Genomic DNA, 25534 nt, shown 5'->3' on the forward strand with positions numbered 1-25534 from the left:
GAATTAAGGATTATTATGAGGAACTAATAAATAAACACATTAGGATTCATTCCTCTCCTCTGTCCTCGCCACTAAGAGGCCAAAGATGAGGGGGATAACAGATTTATCTTTGTTAAGATCAAATGTGGGTAAGACACTGAATGATAATAAACCCGGAGGGAGCTGAGAACATGCTCACAGTGGTCACAGATCACCTGAGAGGACCTCCCACTGTGGCTGCACACATGGGTTCAACCTACTCAAGAATGCATCCTCGTTCTGGTGGTTTATTCAGCAGTGCGTGTGTGTGTGTGTGTGTGTGTGTGTGGGGGGGGTCCTTTGTGGATTTGATAGGCTTGTCTGTGCAGGGATTCACATGCATGCCCCATAGTTGGGGATTTTAGAACAATTTAAAGTGATAAAAAAACTGTAAAGATGTCAAATTGTCAGTCAACCAATAATACAAAACAAACAGGCTCTCAGAACTTACATTCGGAAAACTAGGGCCAGTCTACTGCAGCTCAGTGAATTCATGACACATGGATGAAAAACGGTGTCCTGACTCATTTGACATTTTCACTGATTTGAGATTTGTAGTCGCTATGTTTCAGTACCCTACACACTCGCCTGTCGGTTAGACCATGTAACATGTGATTCGGCCATCATATCATTCAATTTCTCAGCCAAAAAATGCTGTGGCTTCCCTCCAGGCCTAGTATATAGCAACTATATGATGGAAACCAATTGAGTTGCTGAGGCATGACGCCGTCCTGTCAAACACTGTGTCAGGGATAGCACCGAGCTGTAATGAGAAGTCTATCATAGCACAGTGGTTTTGAGCAATTTCATGCAAAATCAGCAACTTTATGGGTCAACCACAACTTCCTAGATACTCTTGCAACTGCTCTATATGATTTGCGCTGTAGTGTTATGTCGAAGTATATGGCCTAATGTTTTTTTAACTGAAATATTGGTGTGAAATGTTTTCAACCACTTTATGCAGCCTATAGAATATTTATGATTATTGGCAAATGTTTCTAGACGGTGGAAAATGCAGACCTCTGGTAAAAGGGGTGAACGGAGATATTACATGAGCCAGTGGCTCAGTCACACCAGAAAGCACAAACAGGGAATAAATTCAAAAACCTAACAGCTGCTGCGAAGCCTCCACACAGATCTGCACTTTTCTCTGATCAGTGTTTGCATTGAAGATGAGTGGTAAGTAAAACTACTGTGGATATTATTTTCATATGTCTGGTAACCAAGTGAAGCATTCAGATGGTATGGGAATATTAAAATGAATGAGTTGAATGGGCTGCATGTACAGTATAGGTTGTCTTTACAAATGCAAAAGGTAGAGTTGTTAGTTAGCTTCATTGCTCTAATGTTGCATATCTAAAGAAGAGGACAAATTAAGGTATAAACACATTCTGTTCTCTTTCCTGAGGAAAGCAAACATTTTATTGCTAAAGAAATAAAAACACCATCACCAGCCCATCTTGATCTCATAAAAGCAAAATACAGTGCCACCAGGAATCTCATGCAGCCCGAGCAAAACATGATACAGGATGCAAATACATTAAATGGAAAAAATGTAAAGCCTTGTACTGAACGAAAAATGTTTGTAATAAAATTTACAAAGATAAACCTCTGCTGCTACGTTTTAATAGTACATAGCAGGACACTCTGTCTCGAGGGCCGAGATGATTAAGCCTTTCATATGCAGACGCTGACATCCTGCCGCAAGAGCCCGGGGCTGCACAATCCCCGAGTTTAAACTCTAACAAACCACATTTCTTTATGTACTTATACAATGTCAATTTGTAGGATCTCATGAAAAAGTTGAAATACGTCTGAAGAAATAGTTGAGCACACTAGCCTTGCACTTTCTAAAATAGTTTTTTAGTCATCCAACTTAAGTTGTGAATGTAAAAACTTCCAGCTAGTTGCTAAACCCTGCAGCCCACATGCAAAATAATTCTGGACATCCTTATATTCCCTTGGATTTTGTCAAAAACAATAATTGAAAGTTCTCTCATCGTGCATGCTAGAGAGATTTTGATGAACTACTGGTCATGCCATTGTTCATTTCAGTCCGTTTTTATTTGAAGGGAACAGAAAAGTGATGGAAAATTTTAGAGTGAATCCTCTGAAACGGTGCAGCCAATGCAGGCTGCTGTTTGTCAAGATGTAGGGCGTTTTCAATAAAACGGGCTTGTGCCGGAGTGTAATTCATCAGTAAAGCTCGTCCTCTTCTGTCTAGTCAGAGAAGCAAAATACAAGTGAGAGGAAAATCCTGCATTAATGTCACATTTGCAACCCATTACTAAGATGAACAATGGTACGGCAAAACAACAACCACAAAAACAATGTCATGTTTGACGCTTGTGAGGAGATTAATGTTTTCTACATTTCAATCTAACTATCAAACATGTAATTTATTCTGTATATTTCCAGACTAGACTATATTATACAGCAAGCAGACAATTACAGGACCAGTGATCTAAGATCACACAGTGCATCTTTTAAACTGATGTGTCGAATCTGTCCGAACAGTGACATTTAATGGAACTTTGTTTTTGCTGTGTTTTTAAGTGCTTCTGTGATGAAGTTGTTTCAACAAGAGAAGACGAAACGCCCTGGATTTGCAAATGAGCAAATCCAGGAGTGCCAGACAGCCAAGAGACATAAAGCTAGGTACACATGAACTGGTTCTCCCTTGATGTGAAAAATAAATAGGACCATTGTTCTCTCCAAAGCCCTTCATCACACACATGTCATATTGCAATATGAGCAGCTTAGCAGATGAAATAAATAGCAGCTATAACAGAGCCGCAGGAAAAAAAAAGAGGGTGCGGGGTGGGTGGGGGGTTAATGTGGTTTTGTGGTTGCAGTACTCAATTAGAGTAGCAGTGGGGTCCCTGACTTAACACAAAGGGCATGGAGGAAAAACTGGCAACATCATTTGTAAAAAGAAGAGTAATATGGTAATCAGTCAAATTAGGAAAACATGATGCCGTAATCCTAAACTATTCTGTTGGAGGTGTATGCATCTGCTGTACCAACGCAGGCAGGTGCAGCAAGATTTAGATGCACGAAGAGAAAGGGTGTTAAAAAAAAGGGGGAAAAAAAGCGGAGTGGAAGGGAACAGAAAAAAGGGGTGGGCAGAGGAGGGGTGCATGCCAACCTCCTGCCAGCTCCAATTACCAGTGTGAGTGGAGCGTGGCAGCTAGGGCGATGGGTCTAATCAGAGCCCTGCTGAAAGAGACCCGTCCCTGTCCTACTACCCCACTGGGAGACTGCTGGAGCTCAATACCACACTGTCGTCTGCCAGCATTTTTTTCCCTAAACCCAAACACACTCATCTCAATGGGTGAAAACACTCCAGACACCGCAGTTCCCATAGCAGGGGAGTCCTGAAACGGTGGCACGAGATTCGATACTCCTGCATTAACGTCCCACCTGATTTCTATTACTGTACGTTCACACACAGACCAGCATCATAACGAGGCTGTCCATGAAGAGGACGCTCTTTGTCTAGATTTAATAGATGGACACAACTTACATCTTCTCTGTTGCTTTCCAGCAAATCCTTTCTAATTTCCCATTGGTTTCTGCAGATCTGCCTGCGATCACCTGTGAGACGCCGGCTCTCATGGAAAATTAATGACTTCCGGTCACCTTGACGCTCTCGCCGGTCCCTGTGTGAATGTACATTATAGTATCTCCTTTTTTCTTACACTCTCAAGTGCAAAAAAAGGTGAATGACATATGCTGCTATGAATGTTTTAAGTATGGCTTAAACTAGAGAAAGGTCCCTTCGGAGAGAACTTATAGTCATGAAGCATACGGCTGAAACATATGTCTGGGAATATTCATGAGAAAACAACACTACAAGATGAGCAGGAGTTGTGTGAGCTCATGCTTGCAAGCTGCCCACAGCATCCTGCTCAATTCTGTGCGAATAGTTAATCAAATTCAGCATCAACAGAGTGCTATCAAAATTAAGGTGATTGAGTTCTTTAGCTTATACATCTTAGCTGATCCCCTTTCAAAGAAGAAATAAAAGGCCGTATGATCTCCACCTGCGCCTGTTTCCAAGTGATGGATGACAACAATTAAAGGCGATGTCTCCTTTGATAGTGCGAACCAAAGGACCACAGTGGCAGCAACACAGCCACTTGCCTCATGAAATATTACTGCCCTCAAATCTACCCTTTAAAACATACATCAGAACACTGTCTTTACAGGTTTAAAAAAAAAAGAAAAAAGAATATGTGGCTCATTTTGACACTTGCTTGAAGTACTTGTTGGGGGAGAGGGGGGGTAGTTAGTTCCTAACTGATGGCTAATTTTCTATTTTGTTAAATTTGTTTGCTATAAAAAAGACTGTTCAAGTTAAATGTTTTAAAGATGAAAAGCTTTTGTTAATTATTCACATTTCTGCGAGAGAGACGCGTAATAGGTGTTGTCTGGGCTTCAACTGGTCTTGAGACAATCTGGCACTGAAAAGATGTGCTGTCTGCAGAAACAAAGCGCGTGGCCCGGGGCTGTTTCTAGACAAGAACATCGTCGAGACAGACATTTGCATCTGCTTGAGACACAGATGTGTGCGAGAGGTGTCGGCGGTGGGGGGAGGGGGTGAGAGGAGAAAGTTACACGAGTTCAACTGAAAAAAAAAAAAAGATCTATGAATAGTTGGGACGGTGATGATGTGTAAAAAATTCAGCAAGTTCATACAGAACACGTTAGGATAAAAATATTTATGAGGAATGCAGAGGTAATGGCATTGTTCCACTGCTAGAGGTAAGACTGGATATAAAAAGCTTTTATTTACAATAACAATATATCTTTATAGCTGGGGCTTGTTCAACATTTCTGGTGGTCCACTTGTGTTCGAGAGGTTTGATGCTCGGTGTTTGTGTGTGTCTGAAATCCTGTGACATTCAGTCATGAGCTAATAGGCCTGTGAGACAGGCAGACAGAACTGACTGGCGTTCATGCAACAGCCTCTGCGCTTTTGACTTGCAAAATATGGGAGAGAGAGGAGTTTTCTCACATGTTGTGCCATGAAGGGCATGTGAGCAGAACCCTCATGCTCTTCAGAGAAATACTGGCTTGCAGAGCTCCCACTGCAGAGGTCTCCTCAGCAGGGATGACACGGCACACCCCGACATCAAAGACACAGCAAGGAGGCCATTGATGTAATACTGTTGTAATGACATGAAAATGGTGTAAATCTCCATGGAAAAGGAGGACAAGAATGCAAAAATAAAGACCAGAAGATGCAAGGATCCAAACAAGTTCTTTCCGCAGAACGGTGACATAATAGAAGATAACACAACAGCCTTTTATCAGGCAGATAAGTCCATTAACTACAGTTTAGATCAAGTAGCAGGGGAACTGATGGTAATGTACAATACAAGTTCAAATTTATCAGATCATCTTTTGATCCTGTAGCCTTTAGCAAACTATCTCTTGAGCCAGGTGTTATGACAGTTGCTATGGCAATATCAATGCATCAAACAAACATTCCTGGAGATATACGACCTGCGCACAGAGACACATCTGAATGCAACGAATCATCACACAACAGAGTCATAACAAATACACAGTTACAGGGGTTGTTGATACTCTAAATCACCTGTGTGAGACTAAAGGCCCGTGGGCCAGATCCGGCCCGTGCTTTAAAAAGCTCCACCCGGCGATATGATTGTGAACAATTATTGGACTCATCACATGTTTTTCAAAGAGGGCTGCACTGCAATCACCAGCAGGCAACAACATGCATGTTTTATGGCACGTGCTGCTCTCGGTAATGACGTTGAACAAAACATCTCAGAGGACACGTTTCCTCCATCCTGAGAGTTTACAGTCTTGTCTACACTCACTCGAGACACGGCGGCACGAGCCTCAATAGATGGTGGGAGCTAGGAGGATGCACTCACTGAGCTGTTTATGCTCTATGTTGCGATCCTGAACACTCTGGCACACATGAAATATTGTTTGAATAAGCAGGAAACCAACAAAGAACATCTTTATCTAGCATGGCTAGTTATAGTAATAGCAAAGTGTTGCTGGAGAAGAATTGTTGACAGAAAATGGACTGGAAGAGATGTTTGGTTCCTTTACATGTTGGAAGATTTCTCATTGGGGAAAACAGCTGTACTGTGAGGAAACAAAGAATCCTGTTTTTATGAGCAGCAACATTGATACTGATGTGTTTTGGTGGAATCCACACACACACACACACATATTTTGCATATACTTTTTATGCACAAATAAATCAAAAATAAAAACTCTACATAAAAGAGCACCCTTCACCACTTTATCCTGTTGGGAGGTCTGCTTCCCGATGCTTGATGTATTTTTCAAAAAATTTTCCTTGCAGGGGAATTTTAACAAATCCCCAAATATGCAAAACCCTGTCTTCCACAATATGGTAATCATCATATTTTCCTAATCCTGTTCCTGGGAAGAGATATTCTGACATATTTCATCAAAATAACGTGCAATCATAAAATATATAACATTTAATATTCCATATTTCTGCTGCCAGATCAAGATTAGGAAAAAAGATAACCAGTTTCAGACCACATGTCTATATCTGTAAATTTACTTTCATTGTTTAATACAATGAAAAATGAGTTTTTGTCTGAAAGAGAGCCAATGACGAACTTTTTAAATTTTGAACAGAGCCCTTATTTTGACCTGTAACAGGCCAACTCACACTTCCAGGATAAATAGGAGCTGTGAACAATAGAGCAGTCTCTGTTATTTGTTTGGGAAGACCCTCTGTGCCTCAACTGCTGAACCTGCTCAGCTAGTCCTCTCTAACCTGCAGTGGTTTCACTGAACAAATCCTGTCACTTATTCACGCTGCGCACAAACACACCTCTGTTTAACTGGTGAAGACTAAGGTGCTCCTGGGCCATTCAAATGAAGTGATTTGGCTTGTATGTGTAAGTTTTAAATACTCGTTTGACCTACATATTAGGGTTAAGTCTGGGCTCCGTGCTATTGTATGAGGGACAAAATGATGTACAAACAACATAATGTGGCCCTCTAAAGACATCCTTGGCAACAAACTGTATTCTACAGAGGTTAGGAAATAGCTTTGTTTGGAGCATAATACGCCGAAATCTAAATGTGAATTGTGACAAATGGAGGATAATTCCTTTAAATAAAGTGAATCATATCACAGTTACAATCAGTCAAAACAACCACAATCTGTTATTTTTCTAAATCTTGAAGCCCCATGAAAACTAGTTGGTTTAATCTATAGGTCTGCATGGAAATCCCTTGCTATGTGGTCAAACAAGGCCCACTTACAAGCCCTTTCTGACCCTTAAGTTTATTCCTCCCATTTTCAGCACCCTCAGAAATTGAATTTGACACCCCTGCACTAAATAGTGCATGCTAGTTGATGTGTCACTGAGCTGTTTATCCAAGTGTACTTGGAGTAAAAAGACTGTAATGCATGCTATGACCTTTGAAATAATACACTTTTTTGTCTGGCTGAGCAGAACATTTGGAATTACTTCCTCGCCTACAGGCAGATAATCAATAACAGTCATCTAATTCTCCCCCAACTCCTTCCTTTCTTTCCCTTCCCTCGCTCCCTTTTTTATCATCTCCATCTCCCCACTTTCCTATTTCTCTATTTCTCTCTTTCTCCTATCTGATATCATACTTCCTCTGTCATCGGTATGATCTACAGCCCTGCCAGATGCCTTGCGTCTGTTATTTATGCTGCAGCACACTGTTTAGTACATAACCGTGGCCTCCGACCCATTACTGCAACCCAGGGGTGGTCTTCGGAATTCACATAGTTATGCTGACCGAGTCACCTTGCGGGACAAGCACCGCTGCACAGAATCCCATCCTCCATTAACTACACGATATGAGTAGCACAGCTGTAGGCTTTCATTTTGAGATTACAGCTCTACTTCTTGCCTTGTGGTCCTACTAACAGGAGTTTGATTGAAGACCCTTGAGATTATGGTATTACAGAGTACACGGTTTGTGGTTTACTGCTTATTTTAATGTAACTGCTTCTAAGACGGAAAAAAACCTCAGGGCTCATGGTAAATTCTTGTGGTAATGCAGTGTGGCTAATAAGAACAGGCTATTTCTCTCGGTGTCTCAAGAAAAAGGACAAGGACGGGACCAAAAATCAGGAACCATGACGGTTAATGAAATTGGTCTACAAAAGGAAGGAGAGCAACAGTTTGCAAATAAATGAATTAATTGATCCTCTCCACACCTCAAATTAATCATCGGCAGAGCTTTATTGTGACATGTTTAGTGTAATTATGGTAGATAGGGATGGCTTTTATGAGTTTTGAGACAAGCAGTGGATGTAGTGAAATGTGGCAGGTTCCCTTAATTAAATCCTCACTGGCTGGGCTCCTGTGACAGCCTTTACTTATTCTCTCAGTCAGAGATAATGAATAATACACAGTCTGTGAGTCGATGTCAACAGTCTCAACTTTGATTATGTAGGGGTCTGCAGAAATGATGGCTGTTGAAAAAAATATATCACATTGCATGACCTGTTAGCTGGTCCCCTTCAAAAGAAACAAGATGCAATAATTTCATCAAGACCGGGCAGCAGCTCAGCGCTGGTGGTAACGTGGTTATGATGGGAAGGTCAGAACATAACCTTCAACCTAAACTGCTTTGATTGCTGGTGGCGCTCTGGTGGTGAGAGAGATCTGGCTTGAATGTTTTAACAGCTAATCAGATGTATCGCCCTGGAAGTTAAACCATATCTGATTCGACTTCCTGTGGGTAACATAACATTAGCCATTTTGGGGTCATTTCAATTAGTTATATCACGATATCTGCTGTAACCTCTCCCTCGTTTTAATCAGGGAGATTGGCTTTTGTTCAATCGTCGTCATTAAATAAGCGAAGAGAGAGTTTCAAAGGTGTTCTGACTCTTCTAAAACAAGTAGACACATAGATATGAAATGTTTGGTGCAGACACAGTGAAGGTATTAAACAGGTTAGACTTGAATATGAGCATGCAAGCTCAGTCGACCATCGCTTGCAAAACAGGTTGAAAATATTGATGCACATGTAATGCATGCAAAATCAACAGTGCCTTTGACAGCTGTATGCCGACCATTCAACTCCAGCCTTGAAATACACAGTTTAGCAGCTTAGAGAAAATAGGACTATGCCTCTTAAACATGTGAAAAATGTCAAGCTGAAGGCCAAGCTACGAGGCCGATAGTGAGTCAAGCCGTTTTCCCCTGCCTCCTATGGCCCAGTGGGTAAGCCAAGAGGGCTTGGTGTGTAAATGTGTGAGGAAAGGGGGTCAGGGTGAAAGGACTCCCATTAGCCAGCTCATTGAGTGCAGGTATTAGAACTCCCCTGACATGCGGTGGGCCCATCATCCATAGCCAGTCAGGGCCTGGGGAGCTGTTGACTCATTGGCCTGCAGAGCCATAAAATGGACCTTGCTCTTTTTACCTGCAGGGTTACAGACCCAGGACGCCATTATTAACAAATTAAAAGAAGAAAACATGTCAGGTTTTCTCCTCTTATATTGTGTGAGTACATGCAATGCAGCACAGCAACAGCAGTAATAGTTGTTATGTTAATTCTATAGGGGAAGCACCAGTGGGGCATTGCATTAGGCTTTGAGCTATGTTTTTCTTTCTGGAGTTCTCTCCCATGCGTTTTCAAACATGACTTACAATCTATGAATTCTATTAGTCACCTGAGTCCAGCTATATGATTTACACTTTATATTGTTATGGTTTTCTTGCGCCACATGGGAGGAAAGTATGTAATAAACAACCGAGGAGTGGAACCAAAAATTGGAAGACAGGTTGAGCCTTGGCTGAACATAAAACACCTCAAATGAAAACAAGGGGAGGTAAAGCAAGAAGGAATGAACAAATGTATTTAATGGAAGTCTCGGCCGGTACTGTATGCAGGTCCCAATGTTGCTTTCCAAACATGAACCTTTTTTTTTGTTTTTGCCTGAATTATTTGAAATACAAATATCTTGACGGCAGGTCAAGAGTAAAAACAAAAACTAGCCACCCTGGCTGACTAACTGCATTGAGAGGTGTATCAGGAGCAATGTGCTGACTTATCAACCCAGCAGGCGTATTAATAGGCTCACTTCGCTTTGGTTCCACGTACAAGGCTGACTTCACTGAGGTTAGACTGGATCCTGTGGAAACTCAAATAATGGAGGGAAATTATCCAGTGGGCTATTATCAGGACGATTGCGAGTCATTTCACCAGCTGTATTTTTGTTGAACCCAAGCGCAGCCCATGGAGCTAAATCAAATAAAGAGAAAATACATAGAGAGATGAGGAGGAAGTCACAGCTCTCCTGCCGAGTAAGAAGGAAACGTTTGCAGCAAAGAATGGGAGCGGACGTGGAAAAGTTTAGAAGAAGCCACAAATGAGGGCTTGTAGACATGGCCTGAAAGGAAAGTGTTGGCACTTCCTTACTGTACTTACCCAAAGAGTTTTAACATGGAAAATATGCATTGTTTACAGTCACTGCTGTCCATGGGCATGTGTGCCACCACCTTAAGTAAAGCTGGAGGAAAATATGATGACCACACAATCAGCTTCTGGTGTTGTAACAACAACAACAAAAAAGAAAAAAAAAAGATAATCATGACAGGTTAAAAATGTACCAAAAAAACCCCAAAACCCTCCAATTTGGTCATCTCTGTTACTCAATTGAGGAAAAACTCAGTGGTGTCTGTTTTGTCATTCTATTCAGGCACAACTTCCAAGCCCAAACATGCTCAAAAAGCCACCCACGCCTTCACACATGTAAGATCCCAATGCACTTAGCCATGGTGGCTGTTCCAGACAGCTAGTTGACTGGCTTAAGGACAAGCATTTGACATGATTTGTGTAAAAATGATGGTTATATGGGAAGCTGTAAGTGGCTCCTGTAGGTTGCCCATTATACAGTCAGTGGGTTTTCACACACAGTTGCAATTACACTATAGTTTTGGCTCAATTAGACCATTTGATAGGACTACTTTCATTATCTCTGTATACTAGAACCAGGGAAGAATCTTACCCCGTTACAGTCAAACACACTGTCTTCAAGATTACCTTTCACATCAATTATTTACATATTTTAAAATTTCTAGTCAGACCAATGAGCTTCCCAGACTCCTAACTGCTGCTGATGTTGGAGGAGGCTACAGACCCGAAGAGGCTCAAGCTGCACCCTTAGCATCACCTGCTCACATCCTCTGTCCATCATTCCCCTCCCCTTTCTCTCCCTTTTTATCTCTGCCTCGCTCTTCCCTTCTGTTTATCTGTCTTACTCTGTTATCTATCTTTGTCTCTGCCCCGCTCTCCTGCACTCTTTCCCCCCAAAATGTCAAAGCTGATAGCTGTTCCCATTGAGCCTGGATCTGCTAATAGAGAATTGTTGAGTAAATTCATTGACCGAGTGTGGTACTAGACCTGCTGTACTTGTGCAGTGTCATGAGATACCTTGTGATTTGGCGATATTCAAATAAAACTGACTTGACTTGACTTGCAAAAAAATCAAAGTTCCCCCAAAATCTCTCCAACAGAATTATGAAGTAACCCTAACCCAAAAAGGTGCAACTGACACGTTATCAGGAAACAGACAAGGTTGAGGAGTTTAGAATAAACATTTACCATATAATTAAAGTGGAGTATCACTCAGCACGCACACGTGTTGAAGCACTTGTGCTGCGTGACATGATTGGTCATGCTCTCCCAAAACAAGTCTTCAGTAAAAATCAGCAATTAATAATGAAAGCCTGCTGCAGCTGTTTGTAGCAGATATTTAATAACGGATGTCAATCTGCAGATATCCCTGTCTCTTCCTGACAATTTGCAGATATTAACCGATGGGCATGTCTTGTCACATCTCCAATATCTTTAGAAAACCCAGAGACAGAATCCAGATGAAGAGTTCAATATGTCCTGACAGTTAACAGTGGCTGTAACTACAAGTTTAAAACAGCTCTGGTCTCAATAAATGTACGGCAGCAACCTTTTTACAGGCTGGAGCACAGTGGGTAGACACTTTAACAAGAACAACTGTTCGATATCATGAAATCCTGTACATGAGATGGGAAATAAGCATTAACAGTGGGAAGCTTATAGAGTTTAACTGGTGATAGTATTTATGGAGTTTTTTTATAGCTTGTGCTATTCAGGTAACATTATACTGTGTGGTGTTTCTGGTTTGTCCTCTATGATCTCCATACAAAGGCAGTATTTTCTGCAGAGCTGTTGTACTAGATTGTATTTTCCCAAACAGCTGCTCCAAGTACTGTGTCTACTCTCACAAGGTGGTAATACACAGCCGGCGAGCGGTTCAGCAGGAGGAAAGGTTTGGATGCCCTCCCAAAAAACCCAGAGTTAAAACTGGCACCTCCGCTGGTTCATTTGAACATTTTCTTTTCGCTGTTTCGAAGAAAGTTAAAACTCTCTTTGAGAATCATTGGCCCATTTATACCAGAATAGATGTGCCCCTGCAGTAGCCTTCCCTTCACACCTAACATACTTTTTTTAATGAAAAGCAGAAATGTATATCACTTATTGAGTCATTAGAATGCGCTGCAGGTGTATTTTGAAGTTTTAATACGAAATTATGCACTTTTATGCACAGTTTAGGAAGCCCAGATCATGCAACTTATACAGAACTAATCTAATGCACCACCTGTGTTCGGAAAAAAAAGAGATGATAACCAAATATAATGGCAGGCTCTTGTGGTTCATATGCAGGCCCCCACCCCAAAGCAGCCACAGACATGAGCATCACTGACAGCTCAGGAGTACCAGACCTTCCTCTCTACTGATACAGCTTGCCATAAGCATGGAGTGACTGATGGACAAGTATGGATGATAAAATGTTGCCGCAGAGCAGAAACGACTTCATCCAAATGTCGTAGGTATTAATATTTAGTCCAGAGTCAAACCGATCCCACTGGATCAATTACCCAGGTTCAATTGGACATGTAATTACATTTTGAAAGATATCTATAATTGTGGCACATTTACCTTAAATCATTTTAATTCAAAGATGAACTAATTTTGTATGTATTTCATCATGTGTGTGTCTTCGATAATTTATAGAACTGGAGGTCAGATACAATTTAATTCTGGCAGGGATTCTTGAATTTAATGTCCAGCTGAAGGACAAAGCAAGGTGGCTTCTGCTGGTTAAAGCCACCCACTAACACCACCAAAACCTCGACTTTTTTATACCTGCACATTGGACACGGACAAGCTTGAATGTTATGCAATGAAAAATCAAGGTTAGGCCAGCAAAAACTAAAAATGCTTGTTTGTGTTTCTGTCTTTATTCCTTGTCCATTCATGTTTGGTTAACGGGGGCTACAACATAGCTACTCAAAACCTAAAAGCTCTCTGTCCTCTTTTAATGCCCAAGTCCTTGGAAGTGAGGATGTAAGGATGCAGATTGGGTGGCCAGCAGAGTGATTCCACCTTGCCATATTGTGAGTCCTTGGGAGAAGCACACATAGACAGATGCAGTTTGTAACTGTCAGGCTGGATATGATCTACGATGCTAGGCCTCCAGCCAGCAGATGGTGGGAGATATTAAATCTGTGGCGCAGACCGTCTCAGTGGAGCTCAGAAATACAGAAAAGGAGGCTACACCTGTAGATCTGTGTGTGTATGTGTGTGCGTGTGTGTGTGTGTGTGTGTGTGTGTGAGGAAGCGTGTCACTGATGGCATTGCGTGCATGCAAGTTCCGTTTTCCTTTGGCATGTTGTGACAAATAACAGCCCTCCCTGAAAACAGAGGAAGAACCAGTTCTTTCCAAGGTAAAGCTTCTCACCTACAGTTTCATTTTCATCTACACCTTGTGCATATTTCAACATGTTTATCCAGCCGCTCAATTTCTGCTATTAAAATGGAAGCACAGACTTGACAGAAACACAGTAACATTCAAAAAGAGAGAGGGAGTAAGGAAGTAATGTGGGGGAATAGCAGTTACACAACAGACCTTATTTTGGTCATGGTGGATGATTTGAATAGCGCAAAGGAAAGGAGAGGATTAAGTTGTCGGAGGAGCAGGGCTCAGTATTAAATCATTCCAATATAGCCTCTGTATGTATTTATCTTGCCTGGGAAGAGGCGCAATGAGATTTCTATGCTGTTTATCCAGTCAGGTCTGTTGTCCGCACTTGCCTGGCTCCTGAGATATTTATTACTGGCATTGTGTCGCAGTCATTTTCTGCCTCTGCACCAGGGACTATAATGCATGCCTAGCAAATAAAAGCCTTTTCTAACCAGAAAGGCCGTAATTTGTTTACTGCCACCAAACACAGGACCACAAAATACACAGTAAAGCTGGGAGACTGTACTGAGTTCAATCTGTGTCCAAAAGCTATGAGGTTGTTACACTGGGGCATGATTATGTCTCCTCTCCTCTCTTAAAAAGTTAACTGAACTTGCTTGGAATTAATATGCCAAGCAACTGTATCACTCCAAAGTTGGATGTTTTACATGTTTTCAACTACTTTTTTGACACTGGTGGAGCTTTGAATAGTTGCATATTTCTTGTTTGACCTTTCTAAAATTCCAGCCCCCCCAACTGCACAAGTTCAAAACGAGTTGCCAGGGCACATCAAAAAGTTGGTCTGAAGGGGAACCTTTCTAATTCATGCGCTGACAGGGGAGGATTTTAGTAATGATGGGGCTTTTGATCTAGCACCATTAACTAACAGTCCTCCGTTCTACAGACAGGTCTGCTCTGTGTGTGTGTGTGTGTGTGTGTGTGTGTGTGTGTGTGTGTGTGTGTGTGTGTGTGTGTGTGTGTGTGTGTGTGGTGTGGTGCGGTGTGTGTGGGACCACAGAATCATTGGCAACACCTCGAAAATATACCTGCATTTTACCTCATGTCTATCTCAAGAGTCCCGGGAACCACAGCAGATATCAGTCTGACATTTGAATGTTTCTTTTAGCTTTCTGGAACATTTTTGAAATAACTGAGGAAAAAAAGTTGATGGGTGAATAAGAGTTGAGTTCCTCAGGGTCTGATGAGATTATTAATATAAATGAAAAGATGTCTGGCTTCCAATACTCGCTTGTGTACTTGTTTTGAAAATATATAACTAATTCAAAGCCAGCGGTATAGACGTTGCCTTATAGGAAAGGGTATGAAGGCAGCATTCGTGTCTTTTTCCTTTGTGTTGTAGCTCATCATCTATCCGTCGAACATGTCGGAGTTTTGCAGCTGCTCATACAGCCCAATTAAAATGACGTCAAATTTCGCCTGCGGAAAATTCATCAACCTGTTTGGGAAAAAAAATCTGTCAGCTTCCAATTGTGAATCTCCATTGCGCCACAATCACTTTTATCATGATGAATCATGACTCTTAACTTTTCTTGATCTTAGTCATCACCCTTAATATTTTGCATGCTCATCAAATGTTTAAGAGTGATGGAAAAAATGAAATATTGCCTTGACATGTGAAAGTGGCAGCACAAGACTGATGTTGTGAGCCGAGATGTCTTTCCTGGCCGGCAGTAGTTTATTTCATACATCACCAAGACAAGCACCATTTACCAGGACATTTACTGAGGCAGTTCAATTCAAGAGGGGTGCTTCAGGTCAGAATATAGGCATCGTTAGCCGTGTAACGAGTCATTGATCCCCCTGGTCATCTTGCCATAGCACCTACAACATCACACGACCACACTGTCCACTGTAGTCCCCACAGGAGAGATAGTACAGGAAGGAGAGATACGCAGAGACAAGGTTAGGGATGAGAAGACAGTAACAGAAATTAAAGAGAGGGGAAGAGAAATGGGTATAGAGTGATGACAAGGCTTTCTTCATTCACACTTCAGCCTCTGGTCTTTGCATCTTTGTGGTGTTAACTGTAGCTAGACAGGTCAGACCATCACACAGGTGGCCAGTGTTTGCTTTTGACTGTCAAGTGAATTTTAAGCAAACTTTGAAAATGCAAATTTTGTGTGTTTCAATCAACTGCTTTGGAGAAGATAAACTAATCTGCTAGGCTACGTCTTAGCCATCTACAGCGCTCTAACAGGGAGAAATGGGGTCAGATCTTAAGCAAATATTTTCAGTAGGGCAATTTGTAACTGCTCTTTTGTACCAGCTAGTACTGGACATGTTGCATGATGTCTGGAGACAATTAGTGTGTTCGGGAATATCCTGGAAGAAGCTGGCAGCATGACCAGCTGATCCAGTGACATAGATTAGAGATTCAAGAAATCAATTTTTGATCAAAAAAACAGTTTTATTTCCCTATTTGTGCATTTACTGTTTTTTTTTTTTTTTTTTTTTTTAAAGGCAACAACCTCAAGTGAGAATGAAAAGTATTTTTGCTAACCTGAAGGAGATTTTTCAAATTTTGCTTTTCAGTCACGCCTTTCAAATGCAATACCCCAGAGTAGTCTTCAAAATAGGGCGATGGTAATAGTGCAGGAGGGACTCAACATGTAGGACATTCTTCAAAACATTCGGATGATAATAAGATGAGCTGGAGGTGATGAAGGTGTAGGAACAGTATCTATACCTCTGTTCTAAAGTTCGATATGTGTGCGCCTGTGTATGTGAGTGTTTCTGTCTGCATACACACACCATGAGGAACGGCTGAGCTGACTTTGGGTGCACATGTAAGTCTCAGTGGTGTGACCTCGCAGGCGGGGGGGCGTGAGAACCGTTACAAACAAAGAGCAGGACTTTAACAGCGTGACAGAATTACAGAGTGGCTCGAGACTCATGACTGGGAAATTGCTAAAGCCCAACTTGGCTGGTGTGAAAACAGGCTTTTTCCGCGCTCCGAAGTTGAGTAAACTTGGCAGTTACACCCCCCCCAAAGATCTCCTCAAAGTGAGGACAAATTAAGTGGCCAGAACTGACACAAAATCGTTGTGGTGTAATTAGGCATTAAAAAAAAAAAAACCACAATAGCATCATCCAGACACCATGATACACACTGAACCTTTAATGCACAACAGCCTTTGAGCATGCTGATAAACACGTGTAAAGCTGCCGACCATAATCCATGTTCTGCAAGATTGGCATAACAAAATAAAGAGCTAGTATGAGAAATAATCATAATTAATGCTCAACCTTCATTTGCTCGGCTAAAACCATTAATCCAGATCGACTTAGTGGTATAATGACTTCACCATTCTCACTGCCTCTGTGGATTGAGGTGCTCAGTGTATTAGAAGAACTTCATGTGGACGCAAAGTCACATGCAGTTGAAAGTATGTAATCTACCGCTTTTCTTTTGGAATGCAGGAACAGGAAGTCGGGAAGTTGTTATGAAGTCATCTCTTTCACCCTTACTGACACAGGGGAGGTTAGAGCATGTTTCAAAACTCAGGTCTGCTCTCTTCATAAATTCACATTTGGAGAGTTCCCCCAGAAGGCCACAAACTTTTCGTACTGCTCCGTGAATGCTCTGCGCTTTGCTCAACGGCACCATGATAACACAAACTTTATCGAGGCTTAACATTTGTCGTTGTTTTTTTTTTAGGTACTGAGATGGGAGTGGGCCCGGCAGGCTTGGGCCCGCCCCTTTTTACAACTGGCCTATCCTAAATAACTAGGCTGAGTGTTTTTCTTGAGTTGTTTATGAGGTATTTAAAATATACCAAAAAGAACACCAAAAGAATAAGTCAACATGTTTGTGAGAATACGAAACACATGCATCACCTTTAATTAAAGATTTGGATTTTGTGAGGTTTTATATGTTGGCGATACAAATATGTCTGTCTCCAGCTGCAGATGTAGTCACGCTCTAATTTCAGGGCTGCAAATACATTTCCTATTGAGACCAGAAAAACTTTAAGCAATGTAGGCAAGGAGGAGGTAGTGCTTCAAATTCCTGCCTGGCTGGAGTCTTTCTACTGCCTTTAAAGCAATAAATGTACGTTTCTGTGAGACAAACTCTCAACTTGTACAAATAATAATCCAGGCAGATCATCTCAACACGATGGTATTTCCTTAAAGAGAATTAAAATGTCTGTGTTCTTAATGAACAATGTATTGTGGTGCACAATCCAGAGCAATAAATAAAGAAAATAGAACGGATGCAATGGGTTTTATTCGCAATCTGAGCAATGCAGCCGCTGTTGCTGCTTGTAATTACTGTAATACAAACTGCAATGGGTAAATAAGCTATCTCAACATAAAAAAGGGCTCATAATCAACCAGACATGTTACTCGCCTTCCACAGCCTGATATAAATCATTTCTGTTTCAGCTAGACTACAGTCAACCATCAAAGGAAGCCAAACAGTAATAACTTCTGTAATTAAAAGCCCCAGCCAAAATTGAAATCCTGGCGCCATGCCTGTTTTATCATGTGGTCCAACATTCCACACTGCTACATACCGAAGTGACATCAACTTCTCAGACCTCCAGGCTACCACCACCCCATTAAGGAGGTGGATCATTAGTCTCTGTCTGTTTGGTATTGCCTCAGTGTTTTCATGTGTAGTTCCGCTGATATGAACTTGATGCATCGCTAGGCTACAAACAATAGTCTAAAAATAGAGTCGAGCTGACAACATTGGTCTGCGGGGGTGTGTGAGTGAATGTGTGTGTGTATGCCTGTATGTTTGTGCGCAAAGAAAAAAAAATTACGACCACGCTCCGAGGTGTCCAGTTGTCCTCGGGTGTCTGGACAAGTAGATGCAAGTTGATCTGGATGTGATGTGTCGTCGTGTTGTTCTTCAACTGTTTAATATTGACGGACCAATTGTCAGGCTGAACCGCTTCTTCTGGCATACAACCATAGGCCTCGCGCGTTGGCAAACGCTGCCTATATCGAGCACATACAAAACAACTTGGCACTCCTATAAGTGTCTGGATTTGCAAATAAACATCTGTCTCTCTTTGCCTTGCTAAATGTTCGATGAAGTCTTCAACTTCACCAGTCATTCGTTTACTTTGGCTGTCTGCCATATCACTCTGGGCAGGTAGCGTAGGACTGGCTTGCTGGAGCTTGCAGGCTGAGAGCAGCTGTCCACAGATTCTAACAAACCCACATGTTATTGGTTTCTCAGACCAAAACAATGAGCAAAACAAAAACTGTCATCTATGACTGTACGTGCAGACTCAGGTGTGGATATTTGGCAACACAAGCAAGCCATTCATGTTGAATTACAGCCATTCAGTTCAGTCTTAATACAAATTGTTGTTACTCATCCCGTTTTGAAATGTGTACAAGTGAGGAGTCAGACCCGCGGGATCAGAAAGCTGAGGTCAGACTTGTAGAGAGCAGAGATGATAGTGAGTTTGGAACGCTAACAGTCCAGACAATGAAACAGCAGCAGTTCAACAGGGCAAATAGTTGAAGTTATCTTTATTATTCAGGATGCAACAAAACTGCAAAGCTGATTCTAAACCCAATGCTTTTGTCATCTGTCATCCGTGACAGCGAGTGGACTTTTAAGATGAAATAACGGGTGGATTATCTACACCATTAAAACTTTCTTGACAGGAAGGATGAATAATGTATACGCAACCAGGCACTGAGGACAAGGCTAAAAACATTACACCAGGTACAGTTCCATATTAAGCACAATAACATTAACTCCTTAATGTCAATCGAAGGTGTGTGTCTTCTGGCTTCTGGTCCTGCAAGGGTCCCGACTCTAAAATTACAGACGGGTCCAGCTCAGCTCCAGGTTGAGGCTCTGACCTGTGACGACCTCTACTATGGATAGCAGCATCCATCAAATGGCATGTGTGTGTGAATGTCACTAGACTTTGACGGTTGGCAGCTACAACGCTGAGCACAGGCTCACAGAGGGAAAGCGGCATCATGCGAAGCACGTCTGCTGCTGAGAACAGTTGCTCACTGTTGACCGAGACTGTTGTCCATTTTTATTTCCACACCAACTGAGAGAGAGAATCTGGACTTTCTTCCCGTATTTTTATTTCTTCCCGGCACTGAGATTAATTTTATCTCGTTCGTGTGCACTTCGTGTCATGTTTGTGCGTTTTTGTTTGTGCAGCCAGTAGCATTCCTTATGCTGCAGTGCAAAAGAAGCGTAGAAAGAAAAACCTTTCAACGTGCAAGAGAAAAGTCCCTTCGGGAAGATTACGCAAGGATGGCTGATGATATCATCAAATCAGCATGGACAGAAAAAGGAAGGGTGGGTGTTAGAAAGATGGGATTCAAACGGGGATGTAAAGGCTGTATTTGAATGAGAGGGAATCTGCTTTAATGACAGAGTAATGGCTATGGATGGCCTTAATCCTCCCACTGGCTAGCTGTGAGGCTTTTTTAAAAAGTTTCTAATGAAATAAACCTCTGCAGTGACTAGCATGCACATGACGAAATTACAGTCAATTAAAGAAGAAATTAATGCTCGCAGCTCAGCAATATGGGGGGTTGAGCAGTGAGGGGTTCCAAACCTCTGTCCGTATAAATCATGTATATTAACTCTGAGGAGAAGACATGAAGGAGGTCCACAGAGGTAACCTAGCCTGCAGACATGCAGGGGAGCCTGGTATGAGAGAAAACGCTCCTGACCATGCTTCTATTAAGCCTGGCAATGCAGGTAATCCTCAACTTATGTATGCTGAGTGATGATGAATGATGAGTAAGCAATTAATAAATTTCTATATTGATCACTGCATTAATTTGCTGTGGTGGATGATTCACTTGAGCCTGAGCGACACCTCAAGAGAAGGAGACAGAGAGGAAGTATTGAAGGATAGAAAGGTAGAACAAAAGATTTCTGTAATGTGATTTCGATGTGATCAAATGTATCGAAGTCTGAGGATGTACTTGAATAAAAGAATAAAAAAAAAAAAACAGCAGCAAAAAAGAGAGGGTGTTTGAGAGAAAAGAACAAGGAAAGAAAGCTCACCTTCCAGGACTGTCAGCTTAGCGCTGGTGTTGATCTCGCCAGCACTGTTGGTGGCTGTGCACTCGTAAATGGCTTCGTCTCTGTGTGTGCGTAGGGGTTGGATGCGCAGTACAGACCCCGAACCATCGTCAAACTCTATCACCTGGGAGAACCAGAGGACAGCAAAGGGGACTTGCAGCGTTTCTTTTTCATTTCTCATGATTTCACTTCATTTGAACACATATATCTAATAACTCTGAGACAGATAGAGAAAACTGGATCTTGCAAATCTGATTTTTTTTTTTAACCCTCCAAGTCCACCGACTGTGTACGACACATCGGTGGAACGGGGCAGATCTTCCCAGGTGCTACTCGGGCTCTGTCTGTGCTTTGAGCAGCTGTGTGTGCTGAGGAGATTTCCAGCAGGTTTCTCTTCTCCTGCTGTTCACTTTGCCTTTTTTGCCCAACACTGTCGGCTAATTCACATGCACTATATTGATCATTGAAACTATGAGATTCTGGCTATGCATAAATTTATATATTTTAATGTAAAAAAGGGAAAGAAAAAACAAACTACAACTCCGCACTGCTACTTCACAAAATTGGTCGAAGAGTTCATGATGGACGGCTGTGCAGATGGGAGAGGTGTGGTTCAACCGTTAGAATTTGTCGATCCACCATTTTAATTCAACTCTTATTTCCTCTTCAGTATAGAACTGATCAAATCATGATCATCACAACTAGGGCTGCTTTTTCACTACATGATTATCATAACCAAAATAATTCACACTAATGAGATTATTAATCTATAGAGAACACATGAAATAATGCCATCAATAATGACCTGTTTACCATTTGAAGGAGTGTTTTGTCACTTTTTGGCACACATTTTTTACTCAAAATCCATCTATTGATGTGAAAAATATCTTACCCAATCCGTGCAAAAGAGCCAACAAAGACCAATCTTGAAAAGCCAACAATAAAATCATACAAGCATCACTGACACGGTATTTATCTTACAGTTTCTCTAAAGACCACAGTTATTCTTCTGGTATATTATGACACCCTAGTCTGAAATAATCCAGCACAACAAAGCCACCACAAAGACCACATCAAGCAATGCTAGTGGAGAGTAATCTAATACCCTCGCAACCTCAAATTCATTTAGTTATGAAAGAAAAAACTGGTTGGGAACACGGTATGATCCGAGCAGAGGCCCTTTTTTCCTGCTCTTATGGGCTCAAAGTGGGGGTGGGGGTGGAGGTGGAGGTGTACATTGCGTAATACATCAAGGGGATGTATGGCTAGAGATGGTGTAGCTGAGAACACGAGGGGGAAGGATGAGGGTGTGAAAAGACCGAACGAGATGAAGTGGACCATATAAACCCAGATGGAGAAAAAGAGATTCAAGAGTAAGGAAGGCTGTCTGGTCTTGCTTGGAGAAAATAGACGTTGCTGTGATAGTAAATAACAGGGCAATTGATTGTGTGCATTGTGAGTGTGTGTCTGTGTGTGAATGTTGTGCCTTGGATCCATCTGTGTTAATGAGAGAGGTTAGAGAGGCAGTTTTAAGCCAACGTTTATTAAGCTGCGTCACGAGTGTTTGTGCCTGCTGGTGTTTCGGTGTGTGTGTGTGTGTGTGAGCCTGTGCAGGTGTGAGTGCTCAGAGATGTGAAAGGCACGCATGACTGCTCACCTCAAAGCGCTGGGAGCTGACTTTCTTGCCTTTCTTCATCCAAGTGATTCTGGGTTTGGGCTCCCCAGTGGCCTGGCACACAAATGACGCTACTCCGCCCGAAATGCCCGTCTGGTCCTCAGGGGATTTCACGAAACTTGGCAAGCCTGAGGAGGATGGAGCAAAGGGGGCAGAGGAAGATGGGGAGATAAAAAGGGGGATGGGAAGAAATCAGAGGCAGAGGAAAGAGGGAGAGAGAGAGGGAGGGTGAGGCTGATGTTAGGGCTTCCTGCCAGTCACACCGTTATGTAAAACCTGGTTATCAGTAGATATCACTTTCTCCTCACAACGACAATAATGAGAAAAGCCACGACAATAATGAGAAAAGCCACAGACGCCTTGTTGCTTCGAACACCTGCAGCTCAGTCATGGGAGACGTATTAGGTCTCTGTGTTACTGCATGTTGTTGCATCAACCTTTACACTTAGGCTTCTAATTTGAACAAGGGGGTGCATGTGGTGACCCAGAGAGTTGTGCAGATCTGGTTATTAGAGATGAGGGACAGCATTAAATCAAACAGCGAATCCGTGATGAGCAGATTAACTCCTGCTCATCACAAAAATGCCTGCAAGATGAGAAATCAAAGAACAACAAGCGCACGATGCTGGCAAATTAATTACACACTAAGGGGGTTAATCATGTTTTTTGGCATTAAAACAGCTGTTTCTGGCTTATGGGGCATTAAGACTGGTTGGCATGTCCTAAAATATAAACAAGTCTCTGACAATGTTTTGATTCGACAACCTCTTCCTAACTTCCTGGTTGATGAGTGTTTACAGCAACACAGGGAACTACCTTGGAGAACAGCTTTAAGTATGGTTTTCTCTGTTTGCCTTCAGGGTGTTTTTACCACACCCAACATCATTGTGCACTTCAGCAACAGCCTGTCTAAGCTGACGATGCTACAGCGAGCACACCTTGGCTTCACGCTATACCTTTATTCCTTATTTCCAGCCTCACACATAATCGGAGTCTAGCTTCAATAACCTGACACAATGTCCTTATTACCAACTCTGTCGGCTCATGTTTCATCTCCAGTCATTAAAGAGGGAGGTGGGGAACACCTAAACCGCAGCAATGACGAGGAGACCGCCCCGTAGAGACACACACACAAAGGCATGAATCATTATTCTTGTGTACACAGAGGAGACGCCAGCCTTCCCTGGCTGAGCACACGCTGGGGGAAAACACCAGCAATGGCTGCCACCACGCTGTCAATTTGTCACATGTTGTAATATGACATTGGAGGGAGGAAACTGGGGTGAAAAATCTTGTTAGCATCAACAATGTACCTGTTTCAGACATGGACAGACTCTGTGGTGAGCACATTACATCATCACTACTTTAGAGAGATCCCGTTCATGCTTGAGGGCGTCTCTTCAGCTGAGCTAGCTTTGAACACAACACGAACAATAAAATAGACCCTGAAGGCACGCAGGTATGTGCGGATGCATATCACTTTGATGTAAGACAGAAAAGTTGGAGGGACAGAAGACTGAGCTGTAATTACAGAGACTGTTTTTCAGTGTGTATTATTACTGTGAAATTAGGAAGATATTCGAGCAAGTATGGCGCTTTTTGTTTAAAACATGACAGCCTGACGATGACTATCAAACATAGCATCCTCAGTATTTTACATAACCGTGATGAGTTGAACTGTAGTGTGTGAGTAGGCAGTTATGCATGTTTGATGATACACAGTAATCCAATCCATCCATCCATCTGCGACCTGTGATCCGCTTCATAGTTCCTAAACCCACCTGACATTTCAGTGATATTTTCATCCCGCTAAAAATATTTAGACAGCAACTGGGCATTTATGAATCCCTGTTCTATGGCATCCGAATGTGACTGCGGCACACAAGCAGCAGCAGAGGAGTTGTTCTAATGATTCTAACCTGATAAGCTCTTAAGAGTGTATGCCGGAGCATGCATCAGTGCGTGCATGGGTGCTGGGTTGGAATCCTAAAGACCTGATTATCACCATTCTGACTTCCAAGAGTCCCTGCTAACATCTGTCCATGACAGTTCCATTTAAGTTAATGTGAGGGCTTTTCACTTTGTTGCTAAGAAGGAGGATCAAGTGGCATTAAACAGTTCTCAGCACATGCCTCAAATTAAAGCTCACTGGCCATGCGTTGCCTCCAACATTTCAGGGAGGAACCACAGGATCTTAAAAATCATGAGGATTTTTATGGATAAGTGGAGAAAGAGGGTAAACTGGCCCTGGCTGAGCGCTTCTCGTTTTAATCCGCTTAACCAAGCTTCCCCCAAATTTTGATAGTCGACCTATAATGTGGAAGTGAAAACTATAGCAAATTTAGAGCTGTCAATAATGAAAAAAGGCTACGGTGAACCCTAAAAGACCCATGAACGAGGTTAAAACTGGTCTTAAAGCGCTCCAACAAAAGGGCAGAAGCGCTTATTTTGGGACTCAAGACTCTGCATAGTTTTTGTTCCTGACTGTGCCACCGCTGGCGGGTGAGGATATCACACTGCTGGGTTTTGTCAGTTCTTTTCTTTAAGAGACAAAATCCAGACTCGACCCTTTTTTTTCTCTGTCTGTGTCCCATTTTCCAAGCACTCAGGCAGCTGTCACTTGAAAACAATGGCGGGGACGAGGTTGAAAACACGTAAGCCTACCTATGCAAATCCTTCTCCCAGCCAGTGACTGCGAGCTTTGAGCTTCACCCTTTCTAGGCTTTTATACATCATATTCAAAACTCCTGTCTTGACACTTAAATGCATGCTCTCGTCTCTTTGGCGTTGTGTAAAGAATGCTGCCATGACCGTTAGCTCAGTAACTGCCGGGTGCCAGAATCTCTGAATTGAGCTTGTTTACTATTTAATACCTGAAGCTAGTTATCTAATAATTGCTGAGAATATCTGTATTGCGAGTAAATCTTTCAAATTAGTGGTTTTAATTACGAGTTCAAAAAACTAAAAATCCGAGATCAAAAAGTGATCCTCG

General features: G+C 42.1%; 1 protein-coding gene across 13 annotated transcripts in view; it reads right to left on the bottom strand.

The window, feature by feature from the left end:
• The window catches only part of ptprfb (protein tyrosine phosphatase receptor type Fb), a 172001-nt gene that overhangs the window by 75401 nt on the left and 71066 nt on the right, over positions 1-25534 (bottom strand). For all 13 annotated transcript variants that reach the window (XM_086204218.1, XM_086204216.1, XM_086204223.1 and 10 more), the window contains 2 exons: positions 22525-22670; positions 20850-20991 (listed from right to left, as the gene is read on the bottom strand). In XM_086204218.1, coding sequence (XP_086060344.1) covers positions 20850-20991; positions 22525-22670 — 288 coding nt within the window. The remainder of the gene's footprint in view (positions 1-20849; positions 20992-22524; positions 22671-25534) is intronic.

Source organism: Aulostomus chinensis, chromosome 5 (assembly GCF_037954235.1).
Source record: "Aulostomus chinensis isolate RoL2024-O1b breed Wild chromosome 5, RoL_Achi_v1.0, whole genome shotgun sequence".
Lineage (NCBI taxonomy): Eukaryota > Metazoa > Chordata > Actinopteri > Syngnathiformes > Aulostomidae > Aulostomus > Aulostomus chinensis.